The sequence below is a fragment of the Paroedura picta genome, chromosome 2 (assembly GCF_049243985.1).
Source record: "Paroedura picta isolate Pp20150507F chromosome 2, Ppicta_v3.0, whole genome shotgun sequence".
Lineage (NCBI taxonomy): Eukaryota > Metazoa > Chordata > Lepidosauria > Squamata > Gekkonidae > Paroedura > Paroedura picta.
This window is the reverse complement of record NC_135370.1, coordinates 161350600-161367228: the sequence shown is the minus strand read 5'-3', so window position 1 is coordinate 161367228 and position 16629 is coordinate 161350600. Positions and strand designations below refer to the sequence as shown.

General features: G+C 45.6%; 2 protein-coding genes across 3 annotated transcripts in view; both read left to right on the top strand.

The window, feature by feature from the left end:
- Positions 1 to 16629, top strand: part of LOC143830708 (serine protease inhibitor A3N-like) — a 173415-nt gene that overhangs the window by 143671 nt on the left and 13115 nt on the right. The window lies entirely within an intron of this gene.
- On the top strand, positions 787 to 16446 carry LOC143830705 (alpha-1-antichymotrypsin-like). Of its 2 annotated transcripts, none has more exons than XM_077323574.1 (5): positions 787 to 889; positions 1292 to 1924; positions 7608 to 7878; positions 12937 to 13069; positions 14702 to 16446. In XM_077323574.1, the coding sequence occupies exons 2-5, from the start codon at positions 1318 to 1320 to the stop codon at positions 14921 to 14923; spliced, it is 1233 nt and encodes a 410-aa protein (XP_077179689.1). In that variant the 5' UTR covers positions 787 to 889; positions 1292 to 1317; the 3' UTR covers positions 14924 to 16446. The 2 variants fall into 2 exon arrangements, with proteins under 2 accessions (XP_077179689.1, XP_077179690.1); XM_077323575.1 differs by having other exon boundaries at positions 835 to 972.

The window sequence follows — 16629 nt, the reverse complement described above, 5'->3', positions numbered from 1 at the left end:
GGGAGATGTCAAGAAAAATAAGGGAGAAAGACCAATTATGCATGGTGGCAGCCATACTGGGCTGCCACCATGCGTTTGCAGTGGGGTGGGATGCCCCGTCATTCCCCATGTATGCACGGGGGAGGGGTTCCCCCGACATATGCAGCCAGCCCTGCCATATCAGCCTTGCAAGCACATCACAGGGCCAGAATTGCTGGCAGGGGAGTCGGGGGGCAGGGTGCCCCCACGCTATGGCAGGGGAGTGGCATGCCAGTCCCCCACCTAGGTGAAGCTAGCAGGGGTGTCTGGTGTCCCTGCTAGCTCGATTACGTACAGGGCTGGCCCGCCCTAGGCCCTAATGGCACCCGTGGCATCTCAGGGAACATGGAAGGCTCTGCGCCTGACTGCAGGGCATCCAGGGGCCTGAGTCGGGCCAGGGCTCAGTGGTGCCTGTGATGGCGGCAACGTTGGGAATAATCAGGGATAATCCCCACTGCCCTGTCACCACCAGCCCAGGCATTCTGCCCTGTGCATAATCGGTCAAAGGGACGCAAACTAGTAGAGAAAGGTTGAGAAAGCACAGAGAAGGGAGAAGAGGAATGTTGAGAGGAAACTCAGGTCTTGGGCAAGGTGAGGCAAGCAAAGGTAGGCAGGATTGCTGCATGGGACATTGCTCATTGGGACCATTCAAATGAAATTTATGCTGAGCACTGAAACCAAAGCCAAAAAGGACAAAGCATGGCTCAGAGACCATTGCAACAGGTTTTGTTCCTCCCCCTTTAGATAATCTGTATTTGCTCTGCTTAATGGTTAATCGTGTTTAGTGGGCATTGTATGTGCCTGGTTTATCAAGGGCAAAGGAAGGAGACAGTCCTGTTAAATGGTCATAGATGTGTCTGAGGATTTTCTTGTAAGTATGAAAAAAAAATTCTCTACCATTGTTCCAATGCTCCACAGCCTCTGCAGTTTATGCTTCTACCATCATAGCTTAAGGTCAGTAGGACTTAACCAAACTCAGTGTTATGCTTGGGTTAACATTGGCTGGCTTTTTTGTTTTATTCTGTAATGTGGGCAATCTACGATGAAGAATCTCAGGGAGTATAATGGGAATTTATTCTCCTTCCAGTAGAGCGCTTTCATTAAGCATAGACTCCTCCCCAAAACATGAAACCTCATGAAACATCATCAATATTAATTACCCTAGTAGAAAGTTACCCAAACTGCAACTTCAATAATTGTACTTAGGTAATTTCAAAGATATTTTTACTGCTTAAAAAAAATATATTCTTACCATATGTTCCTTTTTTCATAGATCGATTACAAATCGCAAGGAAGGCCATGATCTACCTTTCCTTAATACTGATTGGTCTGCAGTTCTGCTGTTATCACTTCAGAAGACTACCAGAGGGCAAAAAATGTATAATTGGGGATGATGTGATGTCTACGATAATCAATTCTAATGCTGATTTTGCATTCAGTTTGTTCAAAGAAATGTCCTCCACTCAAGATGACAAAAACATTCTGTTCTCTCCCCTGAGCATCTCTGTAGCCTCTGCCATTCTGGCCCTTGGGGCGGCATCTGAAACCCGAAGACAGATTTACAGAGGACTAGCCTTTAACCTTTCAGAGATTGAGGAGAATGAGATACATAAGGGATTTTGCCATCTTATCCACAAGCTTAACCTTCCAAGAGTGAAAACACAGGTGAAAATAGGGAATGCTTTGTTCTTTGAAAGGTCACTGAAAGTACGGCATAAATTTCTCAAAACAGTCAGAAACTTCTATCACACAGAAGACTTTTTTACAGACTTCCAGGATTCCACAAGAGCAAAACAGCAGATCAATGATTATTTAACCAACAAAACGTCTGGGAAAACAGTCAGCACCATCAGGGACCTCAGTGAACAGATACGCATGGTCCTTGTGAACTACATCTTCTTCAAAGGTAGGTTGGAGACCTAGAAATTTCAAAAAGTATGGAAGGCAGTGCAAATTGTGGGGAAGATAATGGAGCAGATATTAAAGGGAGTGATCTGCAAACATCTGGAGGACAATTTGGTGATCCAAGGAAGGCAGCATGGATTTGTCTCCAACAGGTCCTGTCAGACCGACCTGGTTTCCTTTTTTGACCAAGTGACAGGTTTGCTGGATCGTGGAAATTCGGTTGATGTCGTTTACTTGGATTTTAGTAAAGCTTTTGATAAGGTTCCCCATGATGTTCCGATGGATAAATTGAAGGACTGCAATCTGGATTTTCAGATAGTTAGGTGGATAGGGAATTGGTGAGAGAACCGCACTCAAAGAGTTGTTGTCAATGGTGTTTCATCATACTGGAGAGAGGTGAGTAGCGGGGTACCTCAGGGCTCGGTGCTCGGCCCGGTACTTTTTAACATATTTATTAATGATCTAGATGAGGGGGTGGAGGGACTACTCATCAAGTTTGCAGATGACACCAAATTGGGAGGACTGGCAAATACTCCGGAAGATAGAGACAGAGTTCAACGAGATCTGAACACGAAAAATGGGCAAATGAGAACAAGATGCAATTTAATAAAGATAAGTGTAAAGTTCTGCATCTGGGTCAGAAAAATGAAAAGCATGCCTACTGGATGGGGGATACGCTTCTAGGTAACACTGTGTGTGAACGAGACCTTGGGGTACTTGTGGATTGTAAACTAAACATGAACAGGCAGTGTGATGCAGCGGTAAAAAAGGCAAATGCCATTTGGGGTTGTATCAACAGGGGCATCACATCAAAATCACAAGATGTCATAGTCCCATTGTATATGGCACTGGTCAGACCACACCTGGAGTACTGTGTGCAGTTCTGGAGGCCTCACTTCAAGAAGGACGTAGATAAAATTGAGAGGGTACAGAGGAGAGCGACGAAGATGATCTGGAGCCAAGGGACCAAGCCCTATGAAGATAGGTTGAGGGACTTGGGATTGTTCAGCCTGGAGGAAAGGAGGTTGAGAGGGGACATGATAGCCCTCTTTAAGTATTTGAAAGGTTGTCACTTGGAGGAGGGCAGGATGCTGTTTCTGTTGGCTGCAGAGGAAAGGATGCGCAGTAATGGGTTTAAACTACAAGTGCAATGATATGGGCTAGATATCAGGGGGGAAAATTCACATTCAGAGTAGTTCAGCAGTGGAGTAGGCTGCCTAAGGAGGTGGTGAGCTCCCCCTCACTGGCAGTCTTCAAGCAACAGTTGGATACACACTTTTCTTGGATGCTTTAGGATGCTTTGGGTTGATCCTGCGTTGAGCAGGGGGTTGGACTAGATGGCCTGTATGGCCCCTTCCAACTCTATGATTCTATGATTCTAAATCATTCAGCCAGCTAAAATGAAGCAATGGTAGCAATGAAGGGGAGGGAACTTCTGGTCTGAAATCTGTCATCTTAGGGTTGGTGTGGCCCCTTGGATTGCTCCAGGTGTCTCAGGCAGGGTGAGGGTGCTCCCGACAGCCCAGCCAGAAGAAAGGAGGCTCAGGCTTGCAGGAGGATAGGGATGTTGGCAGGAAGGTTGTGGCAGGACCAAAAGGCAGTCAGGGGCCAAGAAAGGAAGAAGGTGAGCCAGAGGAAAGTGTGATGGAGCTGCAGGTTGAGTGTTGCATTGCCTAGTGGTCTGGCTGAGGAAGCAAGGAAGATGCAGCAAGGCAGCCAGGGGACATCACAGGGACCTGTGCTGATGGGTGAGACTCATCACAGTCCAAAAAAGACAACCAAGCCCTCAGCTAGAAGAGGGAACCAAAGAGCTCAGAAGGGGCAAAGCAGCCAGGGAAGGAACGACCATGGGCTGACAGTCACAGGAGAAATGCTCAGTCCTCTTCCAGCCTTTGTTCATACCTCCTCTGCCTTTTCTAACCTTTCCATGTCACTCATCTCCTGTTGGACAGGAACATAAATAGGCAAACTGTTCTGGCTCTGTTTGGGGTCAGAGTTATATTTGTTAGGCTGTTTCTGTTCTGTTTGGGTTGGGCAACACTCATAGAATCATAGAGTTGGAAGGTACATCATGGGTCATCTAGTCCAACCTCCTGCACTATGCAAGACACTCACATCCCTATCGCTCATCCCCTGTAACCTGCCACCCCCTTGAGCCTTCACAGAATCAGCCTCTCTGTCAGATGGCTATCCAGCCTCTGTTTAAAAATTTCCAAAGATGGAGAACCCACCACCTCCCGAGGAAGCCAGTTCCCCTGAGAAACTGCTCTGACTATTAGCAACTTCTTCCTGAGGTTGAGACGGAATTTATTTTGAATTAATTTCATCCCATTGGTTCTGGTCTGTCCCACCGGGGCAAGGGAGAACAATTCTGCTCCATCCTCTACATGGCACCCTTTTAAATACTTGAAGATAGTTATCAGATCCCCTCTCATTAGTGGAGAGGGGGAGGGGATTTCCCCACTCATAGAGTTGGAAGGAACCTCCAGGGTCATCTAGTCCAACCCTTGTAGAATGGAGGAAATTCATGAATTCCTACCCACCCACAGTGGCCTCATTTCTATGCCCAGGTGATGCCCCTCCAACCAGAATCCCTGGCCAGTCATTCTCTCAATGACTGTAGGACTCTCAGATGGACAAGGGGTAAGAGGATTACTAATTTGTGATAGGGAAATGACAGAGAAGCTGAATGTTTTAGTGGAATTTGTCTTCACTGTCAAAGATGGGAAGGGTTTGCCCAGTCCAGAGCCATCAATTTCAGGAAGAATGTTAAAAGACCTATGTCAGATTGAGGTGATGATACAGGAGGACCTACAACCGATAGACATAACAAAACCTGACAAATCACCAGGCCCAGATGGCATACATCCGAGAATTCTGAAAGAACTCAAATGTGAACATGTGGACTTCCTGACAAAAATATGCAATCTATCAGTAAAATCCCCCTCCATTCACAAGGACAGGAAGGTAGCCAATGTAACCCTCTTCCTCAGATATGTTCCAGAGGAGGTCCAGGAAATTACAGGCCAGTTGGTCTTATGTAGATACAGTGTATATTTGAGGAATCTTTTGTTAAAGATAGAATTAGTAAGTACATTGATGAAGAAAAGCCACTGAGGAAGAATTAGCATGGATTCCACAAGGGAAGATCGTGTCTCACTATATATTTATTGTTTTTTTAGGGGGTGAACAAGGCTATGGACAAGAGTCACTCGATCTATGTTCTTTACCTAGACTTCCAGAAAGCTTTAGATAAAGGTCCTCAATAAAGGCTCACTAAGTCACCTCAGGAGTCAAAGTCCTCTTATGGATTAAAAATTGGTTAATTAACAGAGAGGGAATCTAAATAGGCAGTTTTCACAGTGGAAGGTGATAAGCAGTGGGATACTGAAGGACTTGGTACTAGGGTTGGTGTTTTTTAACTTTACTGATTTGGAGTTAGAAATAAGCAGTTGACACTAAATTGTTAAGTGCAGTAAAACCCAAGGCAGACTGTGAGGCTCTCCAGAGGGACCTATTGAGGCTGCATGAGTGGGCATCAGGGTGGCAGGTTCACTGGGCAAGTGCAAAGTAATGCACATTGGAGCTAAAAATCTCAACTCTAAATACATATAGGTGGTGTCCAAACTGGTGGAAATAGACCAGGGCTGAATCTGCATGGACCTTCTTTCCCCCTGCTTTCGATCCTTCTGAATTCAGATCGACTTGAACCTGAGTCTTTTGTGCTCCCCCCCCCGACTTGAAACAGAAACCCATCTGCATGAGGCTGCAAGTGGGCAGGTGGGCAGGAGAGTGAGTGGGGAGGTGGGAGGTGGGTGCTCAGGGGGGAGCTGAGACGGGTGGAGACAAGTGGAGACAAGTCAGCAGCAGCCTCTCATAGAATGAGGCAAATCTCTGCTGCAAGAAGTGTGGATTCTGGAGCACAGTTACCTTAAACCTTCAAAAAAAATCTTGCAACCAGGAACTAGGAATTCTTTGAACTGGTGCCCATCCAATCAGGGACAGACTGTTGGAGCCACAAGGCAGCAGCAAGTTATTTCGGGGAAAGCAGACAGTTGCATGCTTACTCATGCCAATTTTTCCAATATCGAGGGTTATATCCACTCCAAGATATCACGGGGGAAAGGTTGGGTCACTCTGGATCAATCATGCTTGTTGCAGATGAAAAATTTAAATTGCCCCCAATCAAAATGGAAATTGCATTCAGTGTAGACGGCAGGGATTAAACCGGCCTGGGATTGGAATGAAAGCTCTGTGCAGATTCAGCCTAGGAAAGAAATCTTGAAATCATGATAGATAACTCATTGAAAATGTCATCTCATGGGCAGGGCATGGGCAGAGGCATGGAAGGCTGACTATTTTTCTCTTCTGATGGGAAAAGGACACCACAGGATTCTGCAGAAATGGCTAAACTTTGAATAGAAAAAAAACCCAGTAACTTCATTTACTAGTAATTGGAAACCCTTCATTGACTTTTTGTAGAAAATTGAAAAAAATCTGATGACTTGTTGATTTATAGAGTAAAGAAAAATAATACTCTATATAGTTCTGGTCACTGACCTCAAAGAAGACATTATAGTACTGGAAAAGGTGCAATAAAGGGCAAATAAAATAATTAAGGGGATGGAACACTTTCCCTAGGAAGAAAGTTTAAAGAAGTTAGGGCTTTTTAGCTTGGAGAAATGACAAGTGAGGTGTCAAACGATAAATATTTAGAAAATTATGCATACAATAGAGAAAGTAAAGAAACAAGTACTTTTCTCCTGTTCTCACAATACAAGAACTCATGGGCACACAATGAATTTGATGAGCAATAGGCTTAGAACAGATAAAAGGAAGTACTTCTTCACCCAAAAAGGAATTAACCGATGGAATCCATTGCCACAGGAAGTGGTGACAGCTAAAAGCATAGACAGTTTTAAGTGGGGATTTGAAAAACATATGAAACAGAGGTCCACCGTGGCTATAAACCACAAGGTATGGATGGAACACTGTCTGGGGTAGTGATGTTTTGTATTTTTTGTGCTTGGGGGGCCACGGCTTCTGGAGTTCTCACTCCACTGGTGGACCTTCTGATGACATCTGGGTTTTGGCCACTATGTGACACAAAGACCATTTATGCACTGGGAACTTCGCTGCCCCACCCCCCTGCCAGGAGCACAGATCAGGGGTGAATGAGGTAAAGGTAAAGGTAAAGGTATCCCCTGTGCAAGCACCGAGTCATGTCTGACCCTTGGGGTGACGCCCTCTAGCGTTTTCATGGCAGACTCAATACAGGGTGGTTTGCCAGTGCCTTCCCCAGTCATTGCCGTTTACCCCCCAGCAAGCTGGGTACTCATTTTACCGACCTCGGAAGGATGGAAGGCTCAGTCAACCTTGAGCCGGCTGCTGGGATTGAACTCCCAGCCTCATGGGCAAAGCTTTCAGATGGCTGCCTTACCACTCTGCGCCACAAGAGGCTCTTGAATGAGGTACACCAGGCCAAATCCTCCCCCATGTGGGTGCAGGAAGAGGTGGGGCAACCTGCCTCGACTAAAATTCCAGCCTGCAGCCCAGCATGAAACCTCCAGTGCATAAATGGTCAGAGTGTTGGCCTGGACAGATAATTGGTCTGATCCAGCATGGCTTCTATTTTGTTTCTATGCTATTCATACAGTGCTCTTACTTCTTATTTATCTCCTAAGGTGAATGGAGAGGCATCTTCCACAAACAATTAACACTTGAAGGTGATTTTTTGGCATTTGGAAACACAACTGTTAAATTAAATCTGATGGAGAAAGTAACCTATCATGCATTTTTCCATGATGAAGATCTGTCTTGCACAGTAGTACGAATGGATTATACAGACAGTGCTGAAGCATGGTTCATCCTGCCAGATGAAGGGAAACTCAAAGAGGTAGAGAGATCTTTGGTTAGAGAAGATATAGATAAATGGCGAACTTCTATTGAATTAAGGTAAGCAATTTCTCTGGGTTCTTTTCCGACTGTTCCTACAGAATTCATTATTTTTAAAATGAAAAAGGCACCTGATTTAAATTAACATTAAGAACACTATACTAGAGAGCCAGGTTGGTGTAGTGGTTAGGGATGTGGACCTCTAATCTGGCGAGCCAAGTTTGATTCCCCGCTCCTCCTCCACATGCAACCAACTGGGTGACCTTGGGCTCGCCACAGCACTGATAAAGCTGTTCTGATCAAGCAGTGATATCAGGGCTCTCTCAGCCTCACCTCCCTCACAGGGTGTCTCTTGTGGGGAGAGGAAAGGGAAGGCAACTCTAAGCTGCTTTGAGCCTCCTTTGGGTAGAGAAATGTGGCATATAAGAACCAACTCTTCTTCTTCGTCTTTTACTTATAACACAGTAACCATTGACTGTGGCTCTTCTTGCTACCAATAGAATTCTATTTATATATTCACAGTATACTTTTCTTATTTATTAAGACCCATAGATTCTGAGGCCCATCATTGACTTGTTATCTGCATGGCAGGAGGTTCCACAGGCCTCAGAATGGAATGGCAGGGGTTATGTCTCCTTGTTCTTTGTCCTCCCATTCCATCCATTCCCAGGACAGTCCTTCCAGGGCTACAGGGAACCTCTGGTTACCCTCCTTGCTGACTCTCTGGTTCCCTGAACTTCCTTTCCAGTTACCCCACATCTGCATCATCCTTGCCTTGCCACCTCAGTTTGGAGTCCTCTTCCCCTGATCCTCATGTGTGCATACCCATGCAGCAGACACTAGGGCTCATAGCAACCATGTGTCTCTGCTGCATTTAGTCCAACGTTTTGTCTCATACAATGGCCAACCAGTTCTTCTGGAGGGCCAACAACAGGGCATAGAGGCTGAGGCCTCCCTCTGACATTGGCTTAGTGCTTTTGAATGTGGAGATTCCCCTCCATCACCATGGCTAGTACATCAAGATGGGTAGCCACGTTCATCATTCCATAGCAGTAGAAAAGAGAAGAATCCAGTAGCACCTTGAAGACTAAAATATATGGCAGTGTGAGTCACTTTTATGGCAGTGTAAGTCACTGCTGAACGACAAATTTTGTTAGTCTTAATGGCTAATGGTGAATTCCACATTTTATTCCTCTGTGTAAATAAACTGAGAGCCAGTTTGGTGTAGTGGTTAGGAGTGCGGACTTCTAATCTGGCATGCCGTGTTCGATTCTGCACTCCCCACATGCAGCCAGCTGGGTGACCTTGGGTTTACCACGGCACTGATAAAAACTGTTCCAACAGACACCCTGTGGTGTAGGTGAGGCTGAGAGAGCCCTGATATTCCTGCTCGGTCAGAGCTGTTTTCTCAGCTGGCTGCAGTGGGGAGCACAGATTCAAACCCGGCTCACCAGATTAGAAGTCTGCACTCCTAACTACTACACCAAGCTGGCCCTCAAGGTAGAAGCTATAGTCAGAGGTAGAAGCTATAACTAACAATTAATGTGTGAGCAACTAAGTCTTAGATTTAAAACTTAGATTGGAACCGAAAGTGGACAAGTATCAATAAGGTTATGGATGTGCCCAGGGGAGTACATGATGCTTGAGTGATCACAGGATTGAATAAGAAAGGTTTGCAGGTTCAAGGAGATTAACTGAATATGAAGGAGGTTAAAACATCTGTGAGTTATGAATAATGCAGTACCACCTTCATGTGGCAACAAGGGGGAAGGTGTTTTCTGGGGAAGAAAAGATTGAATATAGTGGGTTTGAAACACTAGTAGTTCGAAGATTCCAGCTGGCTTTCCCCCTGGTTTCTTCCTTATTTGGCCTAAAAAGGTAATTGACTCTGCTGTATCTGCATGTTGTTCTTTTAACGTTAGCTAGCCAAGAAACTTTTCATCAGAAGAGTGAGCCATACCACAGTGAGCATGCATAGTCTCACAGGGACCGTCAGAGAACAAGCAAGTACAGATAGGTGCTGAGAGAGTAGGTGGCTTCTGCCTTGAAGAGGGCACCAATGTATCTACTCCTAAACAAGCCTACTCCAGACCCAGGAGAATTGGTTTCAAATGTACCTTTCATGAGCAAGATGATCAAGCCAGTGGTGGCTGGGCAACTTTAGGGGCCATTCCGCACTCGTTCAAAATTGCACGATGGTTACAAATTGAAATCGCTACTGTTCTGCTGTTATGCACAATGTCGTTGACAATCTGCAACACTCCTGAAACCGATCCGCAAAAAGCGCTTCGTTGTAGCGCTTTCAGGGAAATCCCAAAAAGTGGATTCACCCTCCGGAAAGCGCTACACTCTTGCAACCAATCTGCAACACTATCAGGAAAGTTCTCTGTGTTACCATTGTTGCGGTTTCTGCAAAGTCCCTCCCCCTAGCTCTCTCCTCTGATCTTCCGGCGAAGCGATCGCCTTTTTTTTTTCTCGGAGCGAGCGGAGATCAATGCCCCAGTGAGCCTTCGTTTGCCCAGCGAGGCTTCCCTGGCTGCAGCCCCTTCCCAGAACTGTTTTAAGTCACCAAGCACCAAGCAACACACAGTCCCGTTTGCTGGTTTATTTTCCCTTTATTTTTCACTCTATTTTCGGCCGAAAATCGCGCCCTTGCGGGGGGGGGTACTTTTTTTTTCACTCGGGGGGAGCGTGGCAACGATGAGACGGCAGCTCAAACACCACCTGCAAGCTAGATGGGTCTCTCCGTTGCAACGAATCAACGCAGATTCGTTGCAACGTGTTTTTTTTTAAAGCTTCCTTAAAGGCAAAGGGGCTTTTTGGGAGCATGATAACGGCCGCCCATTGGCTGCTTGATGGCCAGGGGCAGGACAAAGTTCAGCAATATCACTTCCTGGCTAGCGATTTTTGCCGAGATCAGAAACCTGTGGGAAACGATAGAAACGCAACTGGATTCCACTACAAAGGCAGGTATGCATAACAACAAATTCCACTATTCAAAATGGCATTTGTTCGTTCCGCAACCAATTTGCTACATAGATCCTGGTGCGGAAAGGCCATAGGGATTCCTGAAAAAGGCACATTGTTTGGATGCATTTTAGGCTGGTTTCAGGCCTGGCCATGGAACTGAAACAGCCGTGAACAGGGGGAGTACAACTCTGTTAATTCTCCCAGACCTCTTCGTGACTTTTGATACCATCAAGAATATTATCCTTCTGGACCAGAGTTGAGACTGGGAGACACTATTCTGCAGTGTTTTCTGTCCTATCTCAACAGTGGTTTTCAGACTGTGCTGCTGGAAGACCCCTTGGCTTCTCTGCATCTATGTAAAGCCTCCGGGAAAGGTCATCTGGAGATACGGGCTGAATTGCCACCAAATATGCCCATGATGCTCAATTCTATTTCTTGCTCCCAGCTGAATCCAGGAGGGCTGTGAAACCCCTGTGCTGGTGTCTAGAGGCAGTTTTTGGATGAATGATGGCTAATAAAGTGAAGCTAACAAGGAAGTCCTACTAGTGTAACTAGTGTTCCAGATGGGGTTGCCCTCTCCTGAAAGGGGAAGGTTCATAGCTTGAGTATGGGATGGATCTGAACCTCCTGTTGTATGAACATAAGGCAACAGGGGGCAGGGGTGCATTTCACCAGCTCTAGTTGGTGAGCCTGATGGAGCCGTCCCTTTGGGTAGAGAAAAGCAGCATATAAGAACCAACTCTTCTACTACTACTTAAAATGTTTAAATATTATCTCAAAGTAAATTCTTCTGAGAGTCCAACTGTGGGACTCCATGATCCTGCCTCCCTCTGACACACACTCACACAAATCCCCCCTTGCCTCTCCACCCTGGAATCTCTCTCCTCAATACCTCCCTCCCCCCACACACAAATACCTTCCCCCCATTTCCCCCTTGCCTCTCCTACCTACCTCTCCTTCCTGGTTCCTCCCCCCTGGTTCCTTCTCAGAGACACACACACATGGGGCCCCCGCACACCCTCTTCCCCCTCCTTACCTGTCACTGCAGCCCTCTGTGGTGGCTGTGATGTCTCCCCGCTTTCCATGCCTGCCCCACTCTGTGGAGGGTGGGGCCGGACTGGGAAGCCAGGCACCACAGCAACAGGGCGTCCCTGGCCTGCCCCGCATTGCGAAGGGTAGGGCCAGAATGGGAAGGCACCACAGTGACAGAGCTTCCCCAGCCTGCCCCACTCTGTGAAGGGCAGGACCAGCTGGAGGGGTGGGGCTCCATTGTGGCACAGTGGTCCCTGCTTACTTCAAGTGTAGTGCCTTGTCCTGCAGTAGCTGTGTGGGTCATACAGCTGCCCTGACCTCCTTCACGGGTGGCACCTCATGGTGCAGCTTTCATGCAAGTTGCATGGCAGCCCCAGCTGACTTTAGGGCACTAGTAGCCGTGCTTGAAGTAGGTGGAAAAATGCCATCTGGGCTACCTTGGTGACCTTGGCCTCCATAGAGAGTGAGGCATCCAGAATCACTCCCAAATTCCTGGCTTGGGGCACAGATGACAATTGCACCCAGTCCAGGCAGGGAAGACACGCTTCCTGTTCCTGCTCCCTTTGGCCTAGCCAAAGGACCTCTGTCTTGCAGGGGTTGAGTTTCAGGCGGCTCCTCCCGATCCATCTAGCCACTGCTTCCAAACAGCTGGCGAATCTTCCTGGGGGGAGATCCGGTTGGCCATCCATCAAATCCAGCCTTCTGGTGGGCCTCTGGTACGAGCTCGTTCTTCCTCGGTTCCCCAGTCTGTGATTGTTATTAGAAGTCTCCAGTGAGTCCTACATACAGAAAGGGATATATGGAGAACATATGGAGTGTAGCGCCCAAGCTCCATGGAGAAAGATAGGGAAATCTGTAAAATAAATGAACGAATAAACAAATCCATGTTTTCTTTATAATGTATACATATTTAAGGAAGTAATAATGCAAACATCAAGTAAACAAACAAGCTGACACTAACACAGAGAAGTGAGAAACCAGAATAAAAATTGTAACAGGTTATTGTTTAATTATATGTTGTTCACACATTACAAATCAGGATTCAATGTATATGCTGTTTAAATACAATTGTCATTTAATGGATTTGTTCTTTTTTGTTATTATGTTTGTTAACAGAGAAATACAGTTACGGATTCCAAAATTTTCCATTTCTGCATCCATTGATGTCACAGACCTGTTGCAGAGACTCGGTGTGACAAATTTTTATCTGCCTGAGATTACAAGAAAACTCAACCTGAGGTTCTCCCAGGTATGGATGTGCACGTGGATGGGTTGGTGCTAGACGTAACTATTACATCTCATCAAACATTTCTTGAGGGACTGGGATTTGATGACATGACCTAGATTTTGAGTAAAAGTTGTACACAAGATAACCTTTAAACCTGGAGTGATTAGGCAAGAATTGATCAGGAGTTGGGATCAAAGTAGGATACTTTATGGGTTCATCTCATTTCTTTATTTAAAGTCATTATCCAGCAGTAAAGCCAAAGAAAACAAATGGCAAACACAGTGATATCATGGATACAGTCCTATAAGCAATTTGGGTTTCCAAAGAGTCTCACAGACCTGGTGAGGAAGGCTTTAAACTAGCTTCAATGAGGGAGCAATATGTACACTGAAAGCCTAGTTTGATGGTGATCACTGTAGATGGGAACACTGCAGATTTAAAGGGAATGGCACATATGCAGAGAACAATTAACTTACAGGAAAGTTCAAAAACTAAAACTCTGGGGTACTCGTATGAAGTATTATGATGTCTCTACACTAATGTGAAGAGTATGGGAAACAAGAAGGAAGAACTAGAAGTCCTAATAAAGGAAGGGGACTATGATCTAATAGGCATTACAGAAACCTGGTAGGTTAATACTCACAACTGAAATAATAGGATGTAAAAGGGGCAGACAAATAAAGAAGGGGGGAGGAGTAGCACTATATGTTAAGAATATATATACTTGTGAAGAAATATATGTTTCTGAGCATGAGAGTTCAGCTGTGACAGTCTTTGGGTAAAAATAAAAGGAGTAAGAAATAAAAGTGGAACTAGGGTGAGGGTCTTCTATAGACCCCCAGGCCAGGCGGAGGACTTGGATGAGATGTTCCTAGACCAGATTACAAAGTTCTCAGAGAGACAGGACCTAGTGGTCATGGGAGATTTCAATTACCCAGATATCTGTTGGATGACCAGCTCTGCTAAAAATGAAAAGCACGATAAATTCTTGTCTTGTCTTGCTGGCAACTTCATATCCCAGAAAGTGGAAGAGGCGATTAGGGGGGTCTGCAGGCTGAATTTCAGGAAAGCAAATTTTAACAAATGTTGGGTAGAATCCCATGGTCAGAAAAACCTAAGGAGATAGAAGTCCAAGACAGTTGGGAGTTTCTCAAAAGTGAAATACTGAAGGTACAATCACAGACAATTCCCTTGAGAAGGAAAACTTGTTAGATTCAAAGTAAGAAAAAAAATAGGGACATGGTAGCGGCGCAGCACATGGGCCCAAAGAGAGTGCCGCTCTCTTTCCAGTCCGAATCAATGTTTGGTGGAACTCTCACTACGAGGGGTAGCAGCGGCAGAGGAGAAGGAGGAGCCTGGGTGGCAACAACCAGGAGTCCCATGACCCGAGAGCAGCAATTGCTGCTCTGCCAGTTATGATGGTTGCTCATTAGTCTGAGGAAGAGTGCTTGCACTCGAAAGCTCACACCTTGAATAAATCTTTGTTGGTCTTAAAGGTGCCACTGGACTCTGATTTTTGTTGTGCTACTTCAGACCAACACGGCTACCCACTTGAATCTAAAATAACTGAAATCTGCCATCAGTCTCCTGCATCTTGTCTGAAAATGCAAATACAGGCTCGCCTGAAAATAAATGTCTCTTCTTTTGCTACAGGCTTTTCACGAAGCTATGCTAGTTGTTCTTGAAGATCATACTGAGCTGGATCATTTAAGTGCTCTGTTTCCATCTCCCTCAAAGTTTAATGCTCCGTTGCTAATCACTCTTCCTCCCCCTGTCCTCATCGAATTCAACAGACCTTTCCTCATGGTTATTATTGACAATGACACAGGAACCATTTTGTTAATGGGGAAAATTGTGAACCCAACCAAAGAATAACAACAGCAATCAGAGGGTGATAATGACAGTCTTCAAGGATGATTACCCTTGCATGGGCATCAGCTGAACCCCAATGTGTGTGTAATAAAATGATGTTCAAACACTGCACTCTTGGAAGCTGACTTCTTTTGTATCATGTTAAATATGCCTAAGCAGGCTAGATAGTTCAGACTAGCCTGATCTCAGAACACGGAAAGACGGATGGGGGTTTGTTCCCAGTCAGACTCTGTGGTCCATTCCGCACGACTTCGATGTTGCAAAAGGCTTGCAAATTGTAAACGCTACTAATTTGCAGTTCCGCAAGACATCGCGCACAATCTGCCACACTCCTGAAACAGTCCCACAAAAAGCGATTCGTTGTAGCGCTTAAAGGGAAATCGGGAAAAGTGGATTCACCCTCGGAAAAGCGCTACACTCTTGCAAACAATATGCAACACTAGTGAAAAAGACCTGTGCATTCCCATTGTTGCAGTTCCAGCAAAGTCCCTCCTCCTGGCTCTCTCCTCCAAACTTCCGGTGAAGCGATCGCCATTTTTTTTTCTCAGAGCGAGCAGAAAGCAACGAACCGGAGAGCCTTCATTCACCCAGTGAGGCTTTTCCAGCTACAGTCCCTCCACAGAAGTGCTTTAAAGCTCCCCTAAGTCCCCAAGCACAACACAGCCCTGTTTGCAAGTTCCCTTTATTTTCGGCTGAAAATCACGCCCGTGCAGGGGGGGGGGATTTTTCTTTTCACTTGGGGGAGCGTGGCAACGATGAATTGCCAGCTCACACACCAGCTGCCAGCTAGATGGGTCTCTCCATTGCAACGAATTAATGCTTATTCGTTGCAATGTGTGTGTGTGTATTTTTTTTTACTTTTCTTAAAGAGAAAGGGGCTTTCCCGGGTCATGATAACAACCGCCCATTGGCTGTTCATTTGACTGACAGCCAGGGGCAGGACAAAGCACAGGAAAAATTGCTTCCTGTCTAGCGATTTTTGCAAGACCAGGAAACGCTACTGGATTCCACTAAAAAAGCAGGTATGCATAACGCCGAGATTGCACTTTTAAAAATAGCATTTCCGCTTTGTGGGACCAATTGGCAACATTGGTCCTTGTGCAGAAACACCCTGTCTTTTTTCTCTTTGTAAAGTACACTGAATTCTAGGGGATTGATTGGCTGTTTTGACAAAGGATTATCATCGGTTGTATTTGGTTATGACACAGTCTACTGATGTAACAGAATTGATTTTGGCTATATATTCCCTGTCATGTAAGAAGATCATAGTCTGACGAAGAGTGCTTGCACTCGAAAGCTCACGCCCTGAATAAATCTATGTTGGTCTTAAAGGTGCCACTGGACTCTGATTTTGTTTTCCTGTCTGTCTTAGAGACAGTCCCTGGCTGTTCTCCATTTTGTAGCCGCATGTAAGAACTGTTTTGCTCTGTCACTTGCTTAAGATTTTGGAGCCCTGATTGGAAAGGCTGACCACTCAGTGAGAATGATATATTTGTGTAGCAAATAAACTTTATTTCTTAAGCCTCTCCATTTGTTTCTGACCCTCATTGGAGCTATACCTCATGGATCCAAGCGCAAGCATTTACTGCGCCCACTCAAGGTGTGCTAAGAGTAAAACCTTATGCAGTGGGAGAAAAGGGGAGATCCTCTTTTTCCTTTTAGTGACTTTTGCCAGTGCTTCCAGGTGGGTTTGTAATGCCTGGGCAAGT

What these genes read in the sequence shown, in the direction of transcription:
- LOC143830705 (XM_077323574.1), top strand. Translation starts at nt 1,318, where the DNA reads ATGATCTACCTTTCCTTAATACTGATTGGTCTGCAGTTCTGCTGTTAT. An exon ending in GAACTACATCTTCTTCAAAG is followed by an intron (nt 1,925 to 7,607) that starts GTAGGTTGGAGA and finishes TTATCTCCTAAG; the next exon opens with GTGAATGGAGAGGCATCTTC. An exon ending in CGAACTTCTATTGAATTAAG is followed by an intron (nt 7,879 to 12,936) that starts GTAAGCAATTTC and finishes GTTTGTTAACAG; the next exon opens with AGAAATACAGTTACGGATTC.